Source organism: Labrus bergylta, chromosome 3 (assembly GCF_963930695.1).
Source record: "Labrus bergylta chromosome 3, fLabBer1.1, whole genome shotgun sequence".
NCBI lineage: Eukaryota > Metazoa > Chordata > Actinopteri > Labriformes > Labridae > Labrus > Labrus bergylta.
Window position 1 is genome coordinate 15,170,065 of NC_089197.1, and position 18,467 is coordinate 15,188,531.

The window sequence follows — 18,467 nt, forward strand, 5'->3', positions numbered from 1 at the left end:
TGCACACACACACACACACACAAACAGACACACTATCACACCAGAAAATGATATTCTATGTATAGTAAAATATCATGAAAATGAGAAATGGATAATGAATGCATCTTTCAGGATCCATTTTTTTCACTTCACAGGAAAATGTTGCAAAATCTGTGCAGATTTTCACATCTGTAGGTAGCCTGTTCCACTCCTTCCACTACTGCCCTGTGATGCCTCCTTAAACGATTAACACACATGCTGCTGTTCTTGCTGTTCTTGCTCTCTCCATACCAGTGGAGTGGAAACACTTGAGTCATTCACACACACACAAACACAGAGGGAGAGCGCGAGAGAGAGAGAGAGAGAAAGAGAAAGAGAGAGAGACCAGAGTTCAGTGCCAGCAGTGCAGAGTTTTCTCTGACAGTAGTTCACTGCAGCTCTCTGGAACAGGAAACTCTCAGAGAGCGGTGGAGTCATAGGCATTACCTCATCTCTCAGGCATGTGCAAACAATCTGAAAAACTGGATCTGATTAAAGGGTGAATGCGTAGGCCAGGCTGCACCACCTAGAGCACCTCCCAAACTTGAAGGCCTGTCCCTCAGTTATCAAGAATAATGCTTGAACTGGGGCCAGTTGTTTTGTCAGAGGGGAACATTAAACCATGGTGAAAAATGGACAAAGATAATCTTATATATACAGTATATATATATATTATGCCAATGAATAGTGCACATCATTAAATACCATGATTAACTGATTTGTTTCAGTTAATATCACAGTAGATTGTGAGCCCGATTGTTGAGTCAAATACAGTGTATGTGTTATTAGGGGGGGCTCTTCCTTTTGTAGGGGTGGCCACAGGGGGGACCAAGCTCAGTGTTACAGGGGCACTGGCCCCTGTTGGCCCCTGCCTAGAACCGCCCATGGGTTCAGCCACAACTAGCTTCATATTTGCACTCTCAAAGTCACACACAAGGCCTAAGTTTTGTTACTCGTGGTAGCAACTTAGCTCAGGCTCTCTGTTAGTCTGTCTGTGTGTTTTTTTTTTCTTCAGTTTATCCGGTTGGTCCAGATAGAAAATATCTCAAATCTTTGTACAGACGTTGACGGCCCTCAGAAGATCTATCCTCCATACTATTTTCTTTGGTGAACCCACTGACCTTGTCTTTGGAAACACCCTACGTTAGAGCAGTCATTTTTTGTAGTGACCTGTGTAAACTAAGACAGGATGATGAACTGCCATTACATTTTGAGCATTCAGCCTAAATACCCAGAACTAAGTCCTCTGGCTTTTCTTCTGACACCATCTGGTTAAAACTTAATTTTCTTAAGTAATTTAATTAAAGACCAAATATTTGCTGACCTATTTCAATTCCAAGCCGTTAGTCATTAGAACATTTTAGCATACAGTGCTATAAAGTAGATAACACAGAAGCCAATAGTAAAGACTGTACATGCTAACACCACAATAGCAGGTTACTTAGCCGTTAGATCAGGGCAACTCCTCAATATGGAGCTTGCCTTGCATGACTATATTACTTGTGTTTTCTACTTTAGTAAAACCTGACACAAATGAAAATGAATGCCTGATGGTAGTTTTGTTGGTGTACTTCAAGTTTGAACTTAACCATCAAAAGGTTATTATTGTACAAGTGATTCTTATGCAAACTAACTTTGTGCACCTTACGTCCTTTCCTGTTGCTTCCCCAAGTTTAATGCCTCTAATAATGTATGAATCAGCATTATGCTTTAGACTATAATATGATCATTTTCTTCAAATCCTGAGGCAATCATGACTATGCAGACATTCTAGTTATGTTAGCTTGTTTCATATTTACCTTCAAGATGGCAGATGACGAGGGCTGGAGTGAAGACAAATGAATACATTAAAATAAAAAATATTAAAAGACAAAAAGGCTACATAAGTCAGAGTTTGTAAAAACATTTATTGTTGAGGATGTCTGATATTCAGCAGTGTGTTTTACCAGCTTGTGGTTTCATAAAATCACATACTCCTTATTTTGAGTATACACCTGGGGTTTGATTTAAGGTACAAACACATCTCAGCAATGAGTTGTTTAAATGAATGTGGGAGAACAAATAAAAGTGTGTGTGTGTGCACTTTGATTTTGAGATGGCATTACACAATTAATAAACATACTGTAATATAGATCACAGAATATTCTTAACAAGCTCAAGCAAAGAAAGCAGTTTTCCACCAACAATGCACAGTAAGGTCAGAGGAAATACGAACAGACATGATGATGGATGAACTCAGATTTCAAACCCAAAGTTTGGAACCGAGCCGGACGATTTAGTCCAGGAATGTGAGGCTGTTGGGTGTTTTTGGTCAGGACACAAACATGATGTTCACATCTGATGACTTCATATCAGTATCTTATTACATATAGTCCATATGTACTTGTTTAGGTAACACCTGAAAAAATCCTGTCATACTAATGTCAAGCAGGTTAGTGTACCAATAGAGGCACACGCTTCATGTGTTACATAATGTATGACCTGCTATGCCGAGAGCCAAGTAAAAGTGTGCAATGTGTGGGAGTGAGAAAAGTTAAATTTAGGATCTGTACAACACTTTTTTATCGATGCATCATCGTTCATAGAAACATTTCACAAGTACTCGCAACCTGAGAAGTTCCACACAAGCTGTTTACCAGCTCACCTCTTAATTAACTTCTTGCTTAACCGTTTGTTCAAAAATGAAAGAAAAAATATTGACCTGATGTGTTGCCTGAAATATTTCGAGACTGTTGTTTCTAACTCGATGACAGTTTTACGAGTAAGTGACTGTAGATGACAAAGCAAAAACCCGAACCAGTAGCCAATGTCAATACAGATACTCTAAGCACTGCATGTGTAAGTCTTTGGCATGGTTTTTAGCATTAGGGAAACTCAGTGTGCCGAGCAGACAGTTACAGCATCGTTTATGAGAGCAGGCCAGAGCCTCTCCAGTCCAGACTGGGGTTCATATCCTGTTCATTTTACAGTATGATCTCATTTTTACAAGAAACCTTCTTATCATTTCCTGTTCAGGGTAACAAGTGATCAGAATAGCCAACATTTGAATTGAAACCACATGAAAACAAGGTCTTTAGTAAGAATAAAACAGTGAAGTGATATAAAATATTACACATTGATACTTACAGTATTTATATATATAAGGGCGTGAGCCAGCATCTGCTTTAAGGCTGACTGCAGCATGAGGTCAGCACAATTGAACCATTACACACACTAGCCCGAGACAGTTGAGCTGGTTTTACAAGGCAACTCCAACAAACGACACCTGCAGAGCAGCATGCAGATGGAACAAACAGGAGTGATCTGAACCATGAGTCAGATGTTACTACGCTGTGACTTATCATGTCTTGTGATCTCTTTAGACGCAGCTATGACCATCTGTAAGTCTTAGAAGTTATTTAACAGACTGGTCTGGCTTTGATTTGTGTCACCTTCGGATTCAGGGTTTCATTAGGAAGCTTTTAGGCCTTAACAGCAAACTATCATGGTGTAAATACTCATTTTTACAAAGCTGTTACTGTTGTTTCTGTTGCTTGGTCATGTTCATGTTTATAGCAAAGTACAAAAGGGGGGAAAAAAGCAAGTAAAAAGTCCGGACAGATCATTTAAAGGCTAAAAAAAAAAAAAAAAAAGGGAGCAGCTGAAATGAACTGACTAAAAACTAAACAGATTTACACCTTCAATAACGTCAACAACAAAATAATAATAAACATATGTATAAACATGTGAACGAGGGAGGGCAATTCCAGTTATTTCCCTTCTTCTCAGATGTATGTTCTGGTTGAGCACGCCTTGCCCCACAGTTTGGCACAAGACTTAAGTTTCCACACAGTGAGATGAGACCAGGGCACTGGCTGAAATTATTCCACACGACGGTGAGATGAAACAACAGGATTGGCTGAGAGACGGGTCGGGAAACATCCCTACAGGTCTCCTTCCACTCGCTTCTTGCGGACTAGAGAGGAAAAGTGAAAAAGAAAATCATCGATTAAGAATCTTTTATTCCCCCCACCCCCCCATGAATTGATTGATTCAGAGTATAAAACAAAAAAACATGCCTTCAATCTACACAGGCCTGTTAGTTTATCATGAAACACTATGTTACATCATCATGAGCCAAGCAGTCAAAGTTAACAAGGGTTTCTACAGCATGTGTCAGCGTGTCAAAAAAAAAAAACAACACAAGTGAGATTTCAGTACTCTCACACCGTGTCAACCTCCATACTGTTAATGCAGTGAACGCTTCATTCAAACACTCTGATGCACTGACAAACTCATAACCACACCCATGCATCCGACCTGTACTACCCCGACTCTGACAGGATGACGAGCTACAAGAGAGGAGACGTCGTCACTCTTACAAAGCCAGAGAAACCAGCTGGAGGATATTCAGCAACAACTCATCCAGCTTTAGCAATCTGAAATTCTTGTATATGGGTATGTGTGTGTAAGAGTGTGTGAGAGTGTTTGTGTGTGTCATACTAAGGTCGTTGTTCTTGGTGATGGCTGCAGCTGCTCTGGAGCGAGGTCCTTGCTGGTTGAAGTGGTAGCCAAACTTTACTATGCTGTTGTTCTCTTCCAACATCTTAGCGATCTCCATCTCTACGGTGGTACCCAGCTGCTGCCTCTGAAACACACACACACACACACAAACACATTTGAAGAGGTCAAAATGTGAACATCAGAGTCACATTTGGAACAAGACCAGACGTGGGCCTAAAAAAAAAAAAAAGAAGAAGAAATGTTTGAACCTCTTTTCCTGTACTGGAATGTCTCAACTGGTGATTGTCTGTGTTATTCAGGCAGTGGTTTGTGTTATTTGGCAATTTTCTTCAGCGTCACATTTCTTACATCTTTAGGCTGAGTGAAACCACTTTATTAAGAGTGAAAAGACTTTTTCAGTAAGTTCCCATAAATCACCTACAGTGACCATGAATCATAATAGCACAAAAAAAACAAAGAGACAAAGAAAAACATTTTTTATCTTCAATTCCATAGGTATTTTATGGACTTAGTCATAAACAAGGACGCTTCTGCTCATTCAGATCCTTGTGTGTGTCGTAAACATTTTATAACAAGCCACCATAACCTCCAGGATCTCCACCATTAGTTTAGGAAGTACTTTTCAGGGGATATTTGCATTTAAGTCATCCCCATTTTGTTATTTTTCACCAACAAGTGACCATATTTGGACATGAGGTTGGATAGGGAAGAGGTCAAGTGTGGGGGGTGAAATCAACCTTTAAAAGTAGCTGCACCCTTAAATAGAGGATTTTAAGTCTTGATATAAATCAAAAAGATGAGTTACATCAAAACAAATATCGTCTTTATTTGTTATCAATCAAAATTAGCTACTGAGACCAAAATGATTTTTTTTTTTGTCCGGCTTTAAACAGGTTTGTGTCTGCTGTGAAGTTAACCATTTTAGCATGTATGTATGTATGCTAAACCTGTTGTGCAATAGTATGTGCATACTCATCTCTGAATATGCAAACTCAGTACAATAGGGCTATGTGCAATCACACCAGCATTTAAAGTTACAGACTCTAGGGCAAACGCAGTTTTCATCAGAACCTCATAATCTTGTGCAATAAGCTGGCCCTTTAAGCACTTTAACTCTGAAGGTCACTTTATCATGGTCTGTTTTGAACAAACCCACACATCCACTTATTATGCTTTTGTAAATGTCTGTCAACTGATGTACAGTTTATGTTGTTGTTTGGTCAATATTTGTTGTATTGGTATTTGTATATGTGTGTACCACCAACCTGCCAAGGGACTACAAATGGAAATAAGCCTATGTCAGTCTGGCATATTTACATGTTTATGTTCATCATCGTGCACTGTCCCTATGTTAAATAAATAAATAAACATGGGGCTCTATGAGTACTTTGAATATTCAGAGGGCTTTTTGAACCAGCCTCAAGTTGCCATTCAAGGAACTGCTGTTTTTTTTTTTTTCAGCCCCAGCAGTTAAGCTCATAGCGTGTATGTTTATAAGTGTGTATGTGTGCGCAACAAAGCATCTGGTACCTGGTTGTCTATCTTGATCTCTGTGAGTGTGTCATTGTCTCGCAGCGCGTCAACCAAAGCCTGCACCCCGGCCCCAGTGATGAAGTTGGTCTCGAGGTTCAAACTTTGCAACGTCTTGTTCTCCCTCAGCATCTCGCTGAACGCCTGGAAAGAGGAAAAGAAAGGACGAGTTGGAGGAGGAAATAAAACAAGACGTTAAATATGGGGTTGTTCAGTGAGAACAAAGCTGTTAAAAATCCCACAAGCCACCATCTTACCACAGCAATCGGGTCATTACTCCGTGTTGCTGCCAGGCTGAACTTCTTGACTTGAGTGTTCTTCTCCATGGCTTTGGCAAAGTCCTTCAGCGTTGGAATTGGAATGTTCTGAAAACCAAATACACACTGCTATTTGTCCCGAAACACACAATGATACACAATGACACACACAGATAGCTTGTGTTTCTGTGTACCTTTATATTGTTGAGGTTGACCTCTGTTAAGGAGCTGTCATTGCTTTTTATCCTCTGCAGAGTATCTTCTACATTAGTGGGATTTGGAGGCTCGTCAAACACCGGGTTCATCTTCTCCCCTTTGATCACATCTAGATCAGAAACAAAGTCAGAGGTCAACATGCAGATCCTTTACGGCCCTTTGACTTAAGGGGTTAATCCTGTGGTTGTACTTACTGTTGTAACCCGCTTTGCTCCCAGTCCCGTCATATGTCTGAGTACTGGTGACCAATGTGTGAACACCCAGGATCGCTGCAAAACAAGAGCAAAACACACACTCAGTTAAGGGTGCGAGAAGAGTTTGTATACGCATGTGTGGTAAAAACAAAATGCACCCGTATCGGTAATTGAATAAAAGCTAATCAAATCTAGAGGCTGCAGCAATCAAGTTATTCTGTTCAGTGAGCCCTGTTCTTCCCTCATCACACAGTAAAGGACGACGCCTCGGAGTGAAAGGAGCTTGTGTTTTATGGTCGCACTAAAGAGAGAGCTCGGGCAGGCTTGAAGACAACTACAACACTGTGTGAACCACATACAAAGCAACCTTCACACAGAGTTTTGAAAATGACTTTGAACCTTTTTAAAGGCATTTCTTCATTCTTACCTGCTAAATCACACAGTTCAGTATCTGTGGCACTGGACAGGGCTTCCTCTAATTCTGGATCCAGCTTTGTGACTTCTTCCTGACGTGTTTCTATGGGCTTCTGCTTAGGAACAAATGCTTTACCTATAGGGAGACAGAAAAAGAGAGAAAGTTTGAATCACAAACGAAGGTTTGACACCCTTAAAAATGGGCAGGCATTAAATTACTTTAACGTGAGCACAGACAAAAAAACAGGTACACACAGGCCTGGAGAAGGTTTTATTGGATGTTACATAACCCCCCCATTTAAACAAAAAATGTCCAACTGTTGATTAATGTGCGTTGTTATTCTCATTCAGCCATTCCTGCACTCCTGCCTTGTGCCACAGTCATAAGACTGCATGACTGCCAAGTGCTGCTCTGTAAGCAGATGGACACATTCCCAGATATAGCCACAGTATAATTAATATGCAAACATGGTTTTTTAATAAACAAAAATCAGTACTATAACTACACACTTTTACTTTTGTTGTCTGAAAACAAACAGATAACTCCACACGGTCAACAATGTTCCTTGCTCCTGAGCTTTAAACTCTTTGTTTCTGCATGATGCCACATTGTGTTTCTTGGCTTGTTTCCTTAAGAAGATTAGATGTTTAAGTATTTCTTGCAGCACAGATCAAGTAGTAGATCATTAGTTTCATTTTGCTGTTCACTCTAATTATATCCACTGTTACTGACTGTTGTTAAAAGTTAACTGTGAATTGATTAAAAACTCTTCTTTTTCGTAAGGAGGAGAAGTCTGAACAGCAGAAATATACTGTTTGAGTACGTCTTAGCATCCTGCTATTTTACACAACATTCCTCAGCCACCAGTGCAGACCAGCTGAACTCAGTCCAGCCATGAGTGTCCGACAACTATGGAATTGCCATGGCAACCCATCTGACCCAAGGAAGTCATTCAACAATGAGTGGAGTCTAATCGAAAAAAAACCGCACTGCTGGAGCATTACAAACACTCACACTGGATGGAGAGACCATGCAGAGGGTGCCCCTCACTGTCTCTCTATAGGCCTGTCTACTTCAACAACAAAAAACAACCCCAGAACAGACCCTCCCCTCTTTCCCTCCTTCTGAGTCCCTAATGCCAGTCAAATTGTTCAAACTGATCTCGAGTGGGGCTCTGGCACTTCCTGAAAGCTAGTAAACAGTAAATACAGTCATCAGGCAACATCCTGTGCCAGTCCCCCTGGAGCAACACACAAACTAGACACAGCCAAGAGACTGACAGCCCCACAGTCCCTTCGTTTGTATGATCCATAACTCGTGGACTAAATGAAAAACTGCTGACAGAATACAAGAGATTCACACAGTGTCTGCCTGTTACAACAGTATCAGACAGGGGGAAACTTTTTACATACCAGTGCATTTAGTGAGAGGTCTGTTAAACCAATAAATGCTCTCTCAAATTTTATTGATTTTTAACTTATCTGTGGGTTTGTTCTCCACCCTCTACTATATTCTTCAAAAAACAAGATGCTTTTCAGACTACAAAAGACCCAACAGCCAAAATAACAAAGAAATCTCACACTACAGGTTCCTCCTTCCCAGCAGAAACTTCACTTCAAGCTTCATTTAGCAAGAACTTTCTCATTTTAATAGTGTTCTAAAACCCTGAACACAAGAAAAGATGGACTAATATAAAAGTAATCAGAAGGGGCCGGCACAATATGACGACATTTGGGTGGTTAAAAGGCTTTTAAACAGACATTATGTGTGCTGTTGAACAGACACACACATTCATCATGACCACATTATTTATCAGCGGGGGGTGAGTATAACAAGGGGAAGTGAGTCGACCACATTCCACAGAACCAGCACAGCGTTGTGAGTTTTCCATGTTGTCACACACACATGCACACACACACACACACACACACACACACATACATACATACATGATACACACACACACACACACACAATCATGCATGCAAAAACAGAGCGAGTATAATTTCCAACAGGCCAAGTCAGGGTCAGGGGAAAGATGTCAGCTCCATATTTCCTCTCCAGTGAGACTTAAGCGCGCAGATCTCGAGAGATCCAAACTAAAGAAATTACTCACCAGAGATTATTTCCTGTTCTCATTTTGGTTTTATTTTCCCCTGTTGTGCTGCATCTTAAAGCATCTTCTTCTTGTCTCGCATAGAAAGGGATTAACCTAGGTTGTTGGGTTTTTTTTAAACTTGTTAGAGAGCAGTTTTTTTTTTTATGTGCTTACTGCATCACTTATCTCATCTGGATCAGCAGATGGTATTTATTTCAAAGTTTGTGAGAAATTTCCCGTCACAAATATCTGCTGTGTTGTGAGAGTCCCCTGATCATTTCATTCCTCTTAGTGGGAAAAAAAAACCTTCTATCATATCCCTCACTGTTTTACCCATGATGCATCCCACATGCGATACCTTGTGTCTTTTTACTCTTAAACTACCAAAACTACAGACACAGCTGCCTGTTTATAGCCTGATTATGTACATGTGTATCACTGACAAGTGCTATAAAAAACAAAGATTTTTACTTAAAGGTAAACAGCTGGACTCTCATTCTGATTCATCAATGTTTCAGTGACCGCGATATTGTTCAACGACATGTCCGTATACGAGCAAAGCAAAACTAATTATTATTACGAGGAATAACTTCTATTCAAATAAGCTGAAGCTCTGATTTGCATTGTTTTGAATGGCAAAGTAAACAAAGGATCAGAAATCTCAAAAACAGATAAAAGTCGTTCACTTAAAGAGAGCTCAGGGTGACACAAAGAGACTCACTTCACTGCTCATTTCAGTTTTTTCTATCACAAAATAGTGTAGTCCTTCTTAAGTGGTTAATGCTAATTAGCACCAGTCTTTTAAGTATTTCACTTTTGAACTTGGTTTGAAGGGGTACTGTGATCTAAAAAGGTTTGAGGAACCAACGCTTTTGAATTAATTAAATCTACAAACTAACGTCTATCAAGAAAACACGGTACAGACATTTATATCCCCGACGTGCCTCTTCCTTTGACACTGCCCACCTCCTCTCCCCTGGTACAAACACACCTCCCCCTCACTGCTATATGTTGCATAAGAGCAGACATGCATGAATAATACACACTGAGACAGAAAGCAGTAACTACTGCTGTGAGTGTGAGTGTGAGTGTGAGTGTGTGTGTGTGTGTGTGCAGACACACCTCAGTTCATCATCCCTCGAGAAATACATCACTACAATGTTATAGCATTTCACTGCTGATATAATGAATGGTGAACTGGTGTACAACTCCACACAGTATCCCTAATGGAATTGAACATTCTTGATTTTTATAGTTTTCTGAGACACTTTAATAATCTGACCTGTAACTAGCCAACAATAAACTGTTACCAGACTTACTTTGTTTTTCTCTATCCCTGTCTCTCTTTCTTCTGCCTGTTCACATTTGTTATGAATTGGAGCTATACAAATAAAGATTGATTAATTGACTGTTGCCCCTCAACTTTTTCTGTTTTGATTTTCAGTGATGAAATATTTTTGAGTTATTGAAGTAGGAATGACTCCTACTTTAGTGCACTACTATGCACAGTTGCAGACAAACAAAACACAAACCTTTTCTCTCTCCAGTGAAGGGCACTATGTCATCTCTGTCCTTGTACTCCATGGCTTCCTTCTCCAGGTATTTGAGGAGGCCGTCTCTGTTAAACGATCCTGTTGCTTTCTTTTCCGTCTGGTCTTTCTGACGCATGCCGGCTGGGAGAAGAGCATTCTGAGAAGAGGAGACGGACAATACACAAAAGTAGACTTCAATACCTTCAATGTAGCCTTTCAGGGTAAAATGGTAAATGCTATATCATTCATATATTTAAAGCTGTAAACACATCACTATGCCATATCTATTCAAAGGACTACTTTAACATTTATGATCGTCATGCCTGCAAAAAGTTTTGAAGCTCTGCTGGCCATTCTAGCTCCACATCACTTTGTGTTGTCAGCACCTGTTAGAGGTGTATGCACTATGACATCAGAATAGCATCATATTCCTTTAGGCAGACGTTTTGAGTTCAGAGATTCTTTTTTAACTTTTTGTCAAATACAGAACTGCACACACAAAGGACAGTTTCTTCTTTCATTCTTAAGGTCTGTGCTGTAACTGCTATCGCGTCAGATTAACGAGTTTGAGTGTCCAACAAGCAAATAGACCCGAGTTACAAGTTTACTTAACAGGACGTTAACAAACATATAAGCAGTTTGACTTGATGCAAGTCAACCTTAAGCTTCTCGTGAACAAAACTTGACATAAAGATGCAAACCTCAGGGAGGTGAAGAGGATGTGAGTAAACTTTGTCTAGCTAGCAGCCAATGAAACTAAATGCAGTCATTTTTAATGTAAACTTGACAAACTTTACTTTGCAAGTTTAATCGAATGAAATTGAGAATTTAATATTTTTCCATTGCTGCTGACTGTTTCCTTGGGGGCCATGTTCCTGTGGGTCACAATGCTGGGTTATTTGTTTCACTTGGTTTTGCTGGAATTTAAATTCAACGCCCAGGCGCCTGCTGAGGGTTTCATTATACTCTAAAGCTTTTTTTCACAAATAAACACACAAACACTTGGCAGCCGGCTGACAGTTACTGCAGCTCAGACTCCCTCAGTCCCTCACTTAAATCATTTACCAAACCATGGAGGCTGGGGACTGGGAGGTGTTGTTGGAGGGTGCAAAGGAAAAATGTACCCGATTTGTGAAGTTCAATGCATTCCAGGAAAGAAAAGTGGCATTAACTAGGTGAGGCTGGTTGGATGTGGGGGCATTTCTGTTTTGTGTATTTCTAGGACCATAGCTCCTCCAGTTATTTGAGAAAAAGACTTAAAACTGCAAGAGATTTATGAGTCTTCTTATGGCCATAACATGCATGACGTTTGTTGTATTTTTTTTTTAATAGTTTTTCCGCCCACTAACTCCCTCTGCTACAGACACTCCCTCTCCCTTCCTCTTGAAAGCCCTGGAGCTTCTCAATCTTTGACCACATCCTGACCTCAGGGTCCATCTCCTCGAGGGCCGTCTCCAGCTGTTTAAGCTCCTCCGCCGACAGTTTGTTGAGGATTTCATCTTCGTCAAGATCCTTGTACTTGTCCAGATCCTTCTTGAACGACAACGCCATGGTGCCGGCTAAAGCTTGCTACGCAGAACACTGGACAGCAGACCACAGCCACGGTTTGTCTTCTCAGGCTCACTGCTCCAGATCAGGAAGAGGCTACCTGAAGACAGACAAGGGCAAACAAGAAACATGAATAGTGATGGGGCTTTCAATTCCCTGAGACCTAATCTAAACTGAGCTTGACATTGTTTCTCTCATCTCTGTGAAACAATAGTCCGTCACAGCTCGATTGGATGAGAAGGCCTTGCGGTGATGCAACACAAACACACAGCTGGAACAAAAGGGACTTTCTCAGGCCTGATCAAATCAACCGACCACTCCTTTGAGGACCAATAACAACTCATGGAGAACTCATAGCTTGGTTTACTAGAGCAAACAATCAACAATGTTAAACTGGAACAAAAGAATCTTATATTTAAATGTTATTTAAAAACTCATGTATGCTTTCACTTTTCAAAATGATCGCCTGAAAACAAAGCAAACTGGAACAGGGGCTAGAAATACTTGAGAAAACACTTTAAATACTTGTACAAGCAAATAACCCAACAGTCCAGATCAAATAAAGCTCAGATAAGTGAATGAGTTAAGGAGTGGGTGGATCCTGTCAAACTAAATGAAGAGGCTCTACGCTGCCTTTAGTTCCCTCTCCCACGCCACAGTCCAAAACCTAAATGACCTCATGATTTCCAGACTCCCTGCAGGACTCCACAGATGGTTTTAGTCCTAATTACTCTCACACATACAGACACTCACACACAAACTTAACTCTACACACATTGAAACGTTTCTGTCCCTAATGGCTTGGTCACGCTATAGGCAAAATAAGCAGGAAAGACAAAACTGTGTTTGTTTGTGTAAATACAGACGAGGCACACAAGTACTTAGAATAATATCCCATACGTCTCACTGTTTCATTTCAAATGTCTCCAAATTCAGTGAAAGTGGGGGAAAACTCCCCGTTCTTCAGATCTGCACTTCAGGAAAGGATTCTTTAAACATTTAGTGCCATTTCCTCGGAACTGCCTGAGTGATTTCTTCCGCTCAGAGAAATTCCCTTAAGAGTCTGGGGTCTGTCTTCATGTTCTGTTCATCGTCTTCACCGTACAGCCTGAGCCTGCCTCAGTCCCGAACTGACTCTCCTCCTCATCGCCTCTATCATCACACCACTACAACTCTACATTATTTATTTGTGAAATGATTATGAGAGTCATAGAAGGGGCACTTCACAAGCCTGAGTGCCAGCAGATGAAGCTGGAGCCCAAATGTCAGCACTGATGAGGGTGATCAAACCAAGCATATGAAAATAATGATCAACAATAACACTGGGCCACATTTTCTGCTGTACAGTAGTTCAATCAGATCCTGTAAAACAGAGATGTTAAATAGAGGTGTAGTACACTGCTACTGTTGATTTTATCACAGCTAACTGAGAGGAAGGAGATACGTCATTCAAGACGTGCTGAAGAAGTACAGTAGGAAACAATATGAAGTGGACATTTAGATCCGGCCAATAAGAACAGAATAATGTTAACACTAAATAATGGAGCCTCAAGGATATGAAAAAAAGGAGACACTTTCAGAGAGGTAAAATTAAACTATCACTGAAGTGGCCGATTCTGTACATTCTTAAGGTTTCACGTGGATTGTGCACCAATTTATGCAAGTATGCAAAGCTGCTCGGGAGGCTTCTACTGAAAACATTACCTTTAGAAAAGAACATTTTACTCTGAGGCTCTGCTGCATGAGCTGCAGGCAGTGTTCAGAATATTGTAAACAAAGAGTCAGAGCTAACTCAGAGCTGCACATAATGCATGACGGCACCTTTAAGGACAGGTTGGAGTAGGTGCACCGTGCACATCAGAAAATATAACTGCTGATATCTTTGATAAGCCAAAATCTGGCATTAATATAATCTGACACATGTATTGCTCTGGCTTAATTAAGTAAAACCATTGTTTAATAGGAAATGCAGGAAATATACTTACTGGTATATAAGAAAATACTTCAACTGACTTGCAGGTTAAAGCTTTTGTGAGGCAGCATAAACACAGGACTAAACTAGAGAATCGACCTTAGCTTCAACGTCATATCTGCCATATTAGAAATACCACATTAATTCAAATCATATGAAAATAGTTCTACATCCACAACAACAATCTTTTGTGCAGTGATCATGGGAAAGCATCAGGATTTGTCTCTCATGGTGTCATTACAGATATTTTCTTGCTTTCTTTACGTAAGAGGGAGTTTTGTTCATATTTCATCATCGACAGTAAGGAGGGACACACCAAAAACATATGGAGGCTGTAAAGTGTAATTAGGCCTGTATCCCCCGGCTTCAGCGTGCCAGGATTTTTTTAAGTCTAGAGGCATTTTAGAAAATGAAGACTTTGATGTTTTTTGCCGTAATCCCTCATGTCCAGGCCCAACTCTTTTTTAATTCTACAGCAGTGAGATCTTTTCTAGGCAGTGAGAGCATGTGGAAAGATTAGTCTTGCATCAAATGATGTTTGATTTATGTCTTGGTGGTCATCATTTGGTTTAAGTTACCCGGACTAATTCCAAGATTTTAAGAAGGCAAAATGCTGGGATTACATTTCTGTCTAAGATCTGGAAAAAGCAGAAACCCTGGACTGGGATAAGCATTAAGCCACATGCAGGCTGTGCGCACACACACACACACACACACACACACACACACACACACACACACACACACACACACACACACACACACACACACACACACACACACACACACACACACACACACACACACACACACACACACACACACACACACACACACACACACACACACACACACACACACACACACACACACACACACACACACACACACACACACACACACACACACACATATAATGCTCTTATGGCAAGGTCAGCTCAATCTAACACCAGTTAACATATTATCCTACTCTTTAAAAAACACTTTCCACTTCATTGACACATATATATATATATATGTGTAAGTCAACACATTTAAAGCTACAGCCGCTGTAGACAGTGAGGCCCAGATCTTTAGCATACGTGCGGACTGAAGAGAAATGGAGCATGCAGACAGGGATAATGATGGTAATGGGTGGGTTCAAGCCCAGGCAGAGACACTGAGAGGATCCATTAGTCCAATCTGATTGATTCCTTTCTCCCTCTCCCCTCTGCTAATCCTTCAACACAACATATGGCTCAGAGCCAATAATACTTCAAACATGTCTGCACTACACTCACCTTAAGCCCTCCCACACTGACCAGTAACCCCAGGCCACTGTGCTGCACTCCGTCACATAAACATATTACTGAGGATTGCACCAGGACGCAGCCACAACTATCTCGATTTAGGTTCACTAACTTGACAGGCTGGATGTCTAGTTTTCATTTTTTATTATCCATTTCCCAGTCTGAAGGTGCAAGTGATTTAAAAAAAAAACGTGGTCGGTTTAAGCCCGTGTTTATGACGACTTTTCAAATTTAAACTGATCTTGAATTAAAGAAAACTATCAACTGTATGTTTGCATAAAAGACAAAACTATATTTTTGAGGTGGCGCATAACAACAACAACTATTTGTATGCTGCATCTGGTTGACTGAGGAAACAATTTGATAGTGGGTCACAAGAAAGACGTCAAAGGAAGTGTCGAGAATATGTTTCTGTCGAGGGCAGACTTCAGACACTGAGTTTAATAACTGAGTAATAAAAGAAGTTACATTTATTTTTCTTATCAACGCTACCTGCACAAAGGCTGAACATGTTTTAAGAGAAATGTCTGAACATGTTGCAGTCGGTCATTAAGCACCAACATTCTTTCAAAAAGCAATGTGCATGCACAAATTTATAATCCATAAAGCCAAATCCATAAATCCATAAATAACATTTATAATCCATAAGGCCCAGATATTACAATCCACTCTTCCATTTCTACTAAAACATATCTGAGGCATGAGTAGGAGGAATAGTAACTTGCAGCTGAGACGTGAACATGAAGCACTCAGTGGTTATTATATTATTTCAGAACACCGCCCACAAAACAGACTATAGTTAGAATGACCCAGCTCTGCTACCCATGGGACAGGAGTCTGCACTTCCTCCACCCACCTACCTATTCCCCTCCTCGTTTTATTCTCTCCACCCTGTTGTTCTCCTTTCTCCTTGTTGAGTCCAGTCTCACGTGTTGCCCGAGAGTGTCAGAAATGATAGAAAACAGATGGAAGAAGACAGAGATGGCAACAGAGGGTATGATCCTGCTGTTAACAGCATTACATAATGCTGGGGGTGGGGGAAAAGAACAATTCAACATGTTTCAATAGTGATGATGGTATAGATGACTGAATAACAGGCTTGGCTTTAAAATCTAAAACAAAAATGATATTTCCCTGTTTGACAGTCAATGAATTGAAAAAAAAAAAACACAATCAACATATTCACTCTCAAATGTCTGTCCTGCCAACTTTTGGACAAACTTGGCGAGGGTACCAAGCAGGAAGTGGGGTGTTTCTCCAACCAACACACATCATGATTTGTATACTCCCCTGTTCAAGCAGCACACTTCAGACACACACTCTCCATTATTATATAATGAGAACAGTTTTCAAATGAGTGCCCTGCATTTCCGCTCAGCGAGGACTCGCAGAGGGCTGTGATGTGAATAATAACCGGCTAAGGAGAGGCTGACACCTTTCACACCTGTGTTACATTTACTGCTAAGCCACTAGTTGTGTGGCTGCATTACAAAGAAGGTGAAACTAGGCACTCAATGACAGGTTTCACTCTCTAGGGAAATGTATTAAGGTTACACAAACGCTATTTGATGAGCCTGTTTATCTGCAAGGCAGTTAGTAGTATCACTAACAATGCCTTGTCAGTAGTCACCATCAGATTTCTCTACAATACCTGCACCACAGCTTCATGAGGGATACCTGCCTTCAGGCTTAAAAGAAGGAGGGCGGCGGGGGGGAAACAAACTTCCCTCTATGCAGACGTCCTCCTTAAGACTGCGACCACACCCATCATTCACCATTGAGATCTGCTGGTCAAACTACCTCTTTTAAACACCCACATGAGCTCTCAAACAAGGAATGTGTCAGTATCAGTGACCTTGCGCCTGAACTAAAATGTAGTCCACAGCCTCCCTTTCTCCCATGAGACCTCCACACTGGTGTGAGTCACACCTCCAAAAGTCATGTCCCTCACAAACACCAAAACCCTTGTCTTCGTCTAACACACAACAACACTGACGGCTACTGATGCTCTATCTGTGAAATGTATTGTCTCGCTGAAAGGGATGGGCAGCTGAGATTGCGACACTTTAAAAACCAAGAACCTGTGAGCTGATACCAGAATCATTAAAGGACACTTAGTACGTCAATTAAACGACATATATCACGACAATAATCTGTAAAACATTAAGCACTTTATGTTCATTTGGGGGGGGGGGGGGGGGGTTACCTGACTGAAATAGTTTCATCAATCTCCTGTGGACACCGCAACCTACTCATGACGTCAGCTAACTCGCTCTTGATATGTTTATGATCACCACGCTGACAGTAAACATGTTGAAGGTGATTATCATCAAGGGGAAAGTACCACGCAACAGCAAGGAGTTAGTTAAAGTCGAACAAAGCGCTTTAAGTGACATTTTGTAACACAGCTACACTTGCAGGATGCAGCAACACCGTGGGGGGAATAGCCCGATGACATGTAGCAGCTAACGCGCTAACCCTTGTAGTTGAGACAAGTTGCTAGCCGTCTGGCTTCACACAATGACGATTATTACGTTGAAATAACACGCGTACTTCATCTAAAACACCAGAGTTATTTGTTTCCTTACCTGATACTTTAAAGGCTCCTAACTAAGGTACCTCCAAATGTTCCCAGTCTTCCAATGAATGCGATGTCTTCACTGCTTGATTTCGCTCTCAGCCCAAGGGCGGTAACACAGGAAGAAGAGAGTGCGAGCATTTTCTGAGTGACGTCTACACAAACCAATGGAAAGAGTTCTTTGTATGAGTGAACCAATGGGGTAAGTGGACCCGCCCCTTTTCTCCAGAGGAACCAATCAGGTGAAAGTCGGGAAAATAAAAAAAATAAAATTTAAAAAAATAATGTTCTGGCCACCTGTAAAGCGTATTAAAGAC

General features: G+C 40.8%; 1 protein-coding gene across 2 annotated transcripts; it reads right to left on the reverse strand.

The window, feature by feature from the left end:
• Positions 1-1,905: 1,905 nt before the first annotated feature.
• On the reverse strand, positions 1,906-18,312 carry tmod2 (tropomodulin 2). 2 transcript variants are annotated; one of them, XM_020641194.3, is made up of 10 exons: positions 18,161-18,312; positions 12,189-12,411; positions 10,764-10,920; positions 7,146-7,268; positions 6,719-6,793; positions 6,503-6,633; positions 6,309-6,416; positions 6,052-6,195; positions 4,501-4,645; positions 1,906-3,973 (listed from the first exon to the last, which is right to left on the reverse strand). In XM_020641194.3, exons 2-10 carry the CDS (start codon positions 12,312-12,314, stop codon positions 3,942-3,944), a joined length of 1,041 nt encoding a protein of 346 aa, XP_020496850.1. In that variant the 5' UTR covers positions 12,315-12,411; positions 18,161-18,312; the 3' UTR covers positions 1,906-3,941. The 2 variants fall into 2 exon arrangements, with proteins under 2 accessions (XP_020496850.1, XP_065808866.1); XM_065952794.1 differs by lacking the exon at positions 18,161-18,312 and adding an exon at positions 16,429-16,578 and having other exon boundaries at positions 12,189-12,407.
• Between the last annotated feature and the right edge of the window lie 155 nt (positions 18,313-18,467).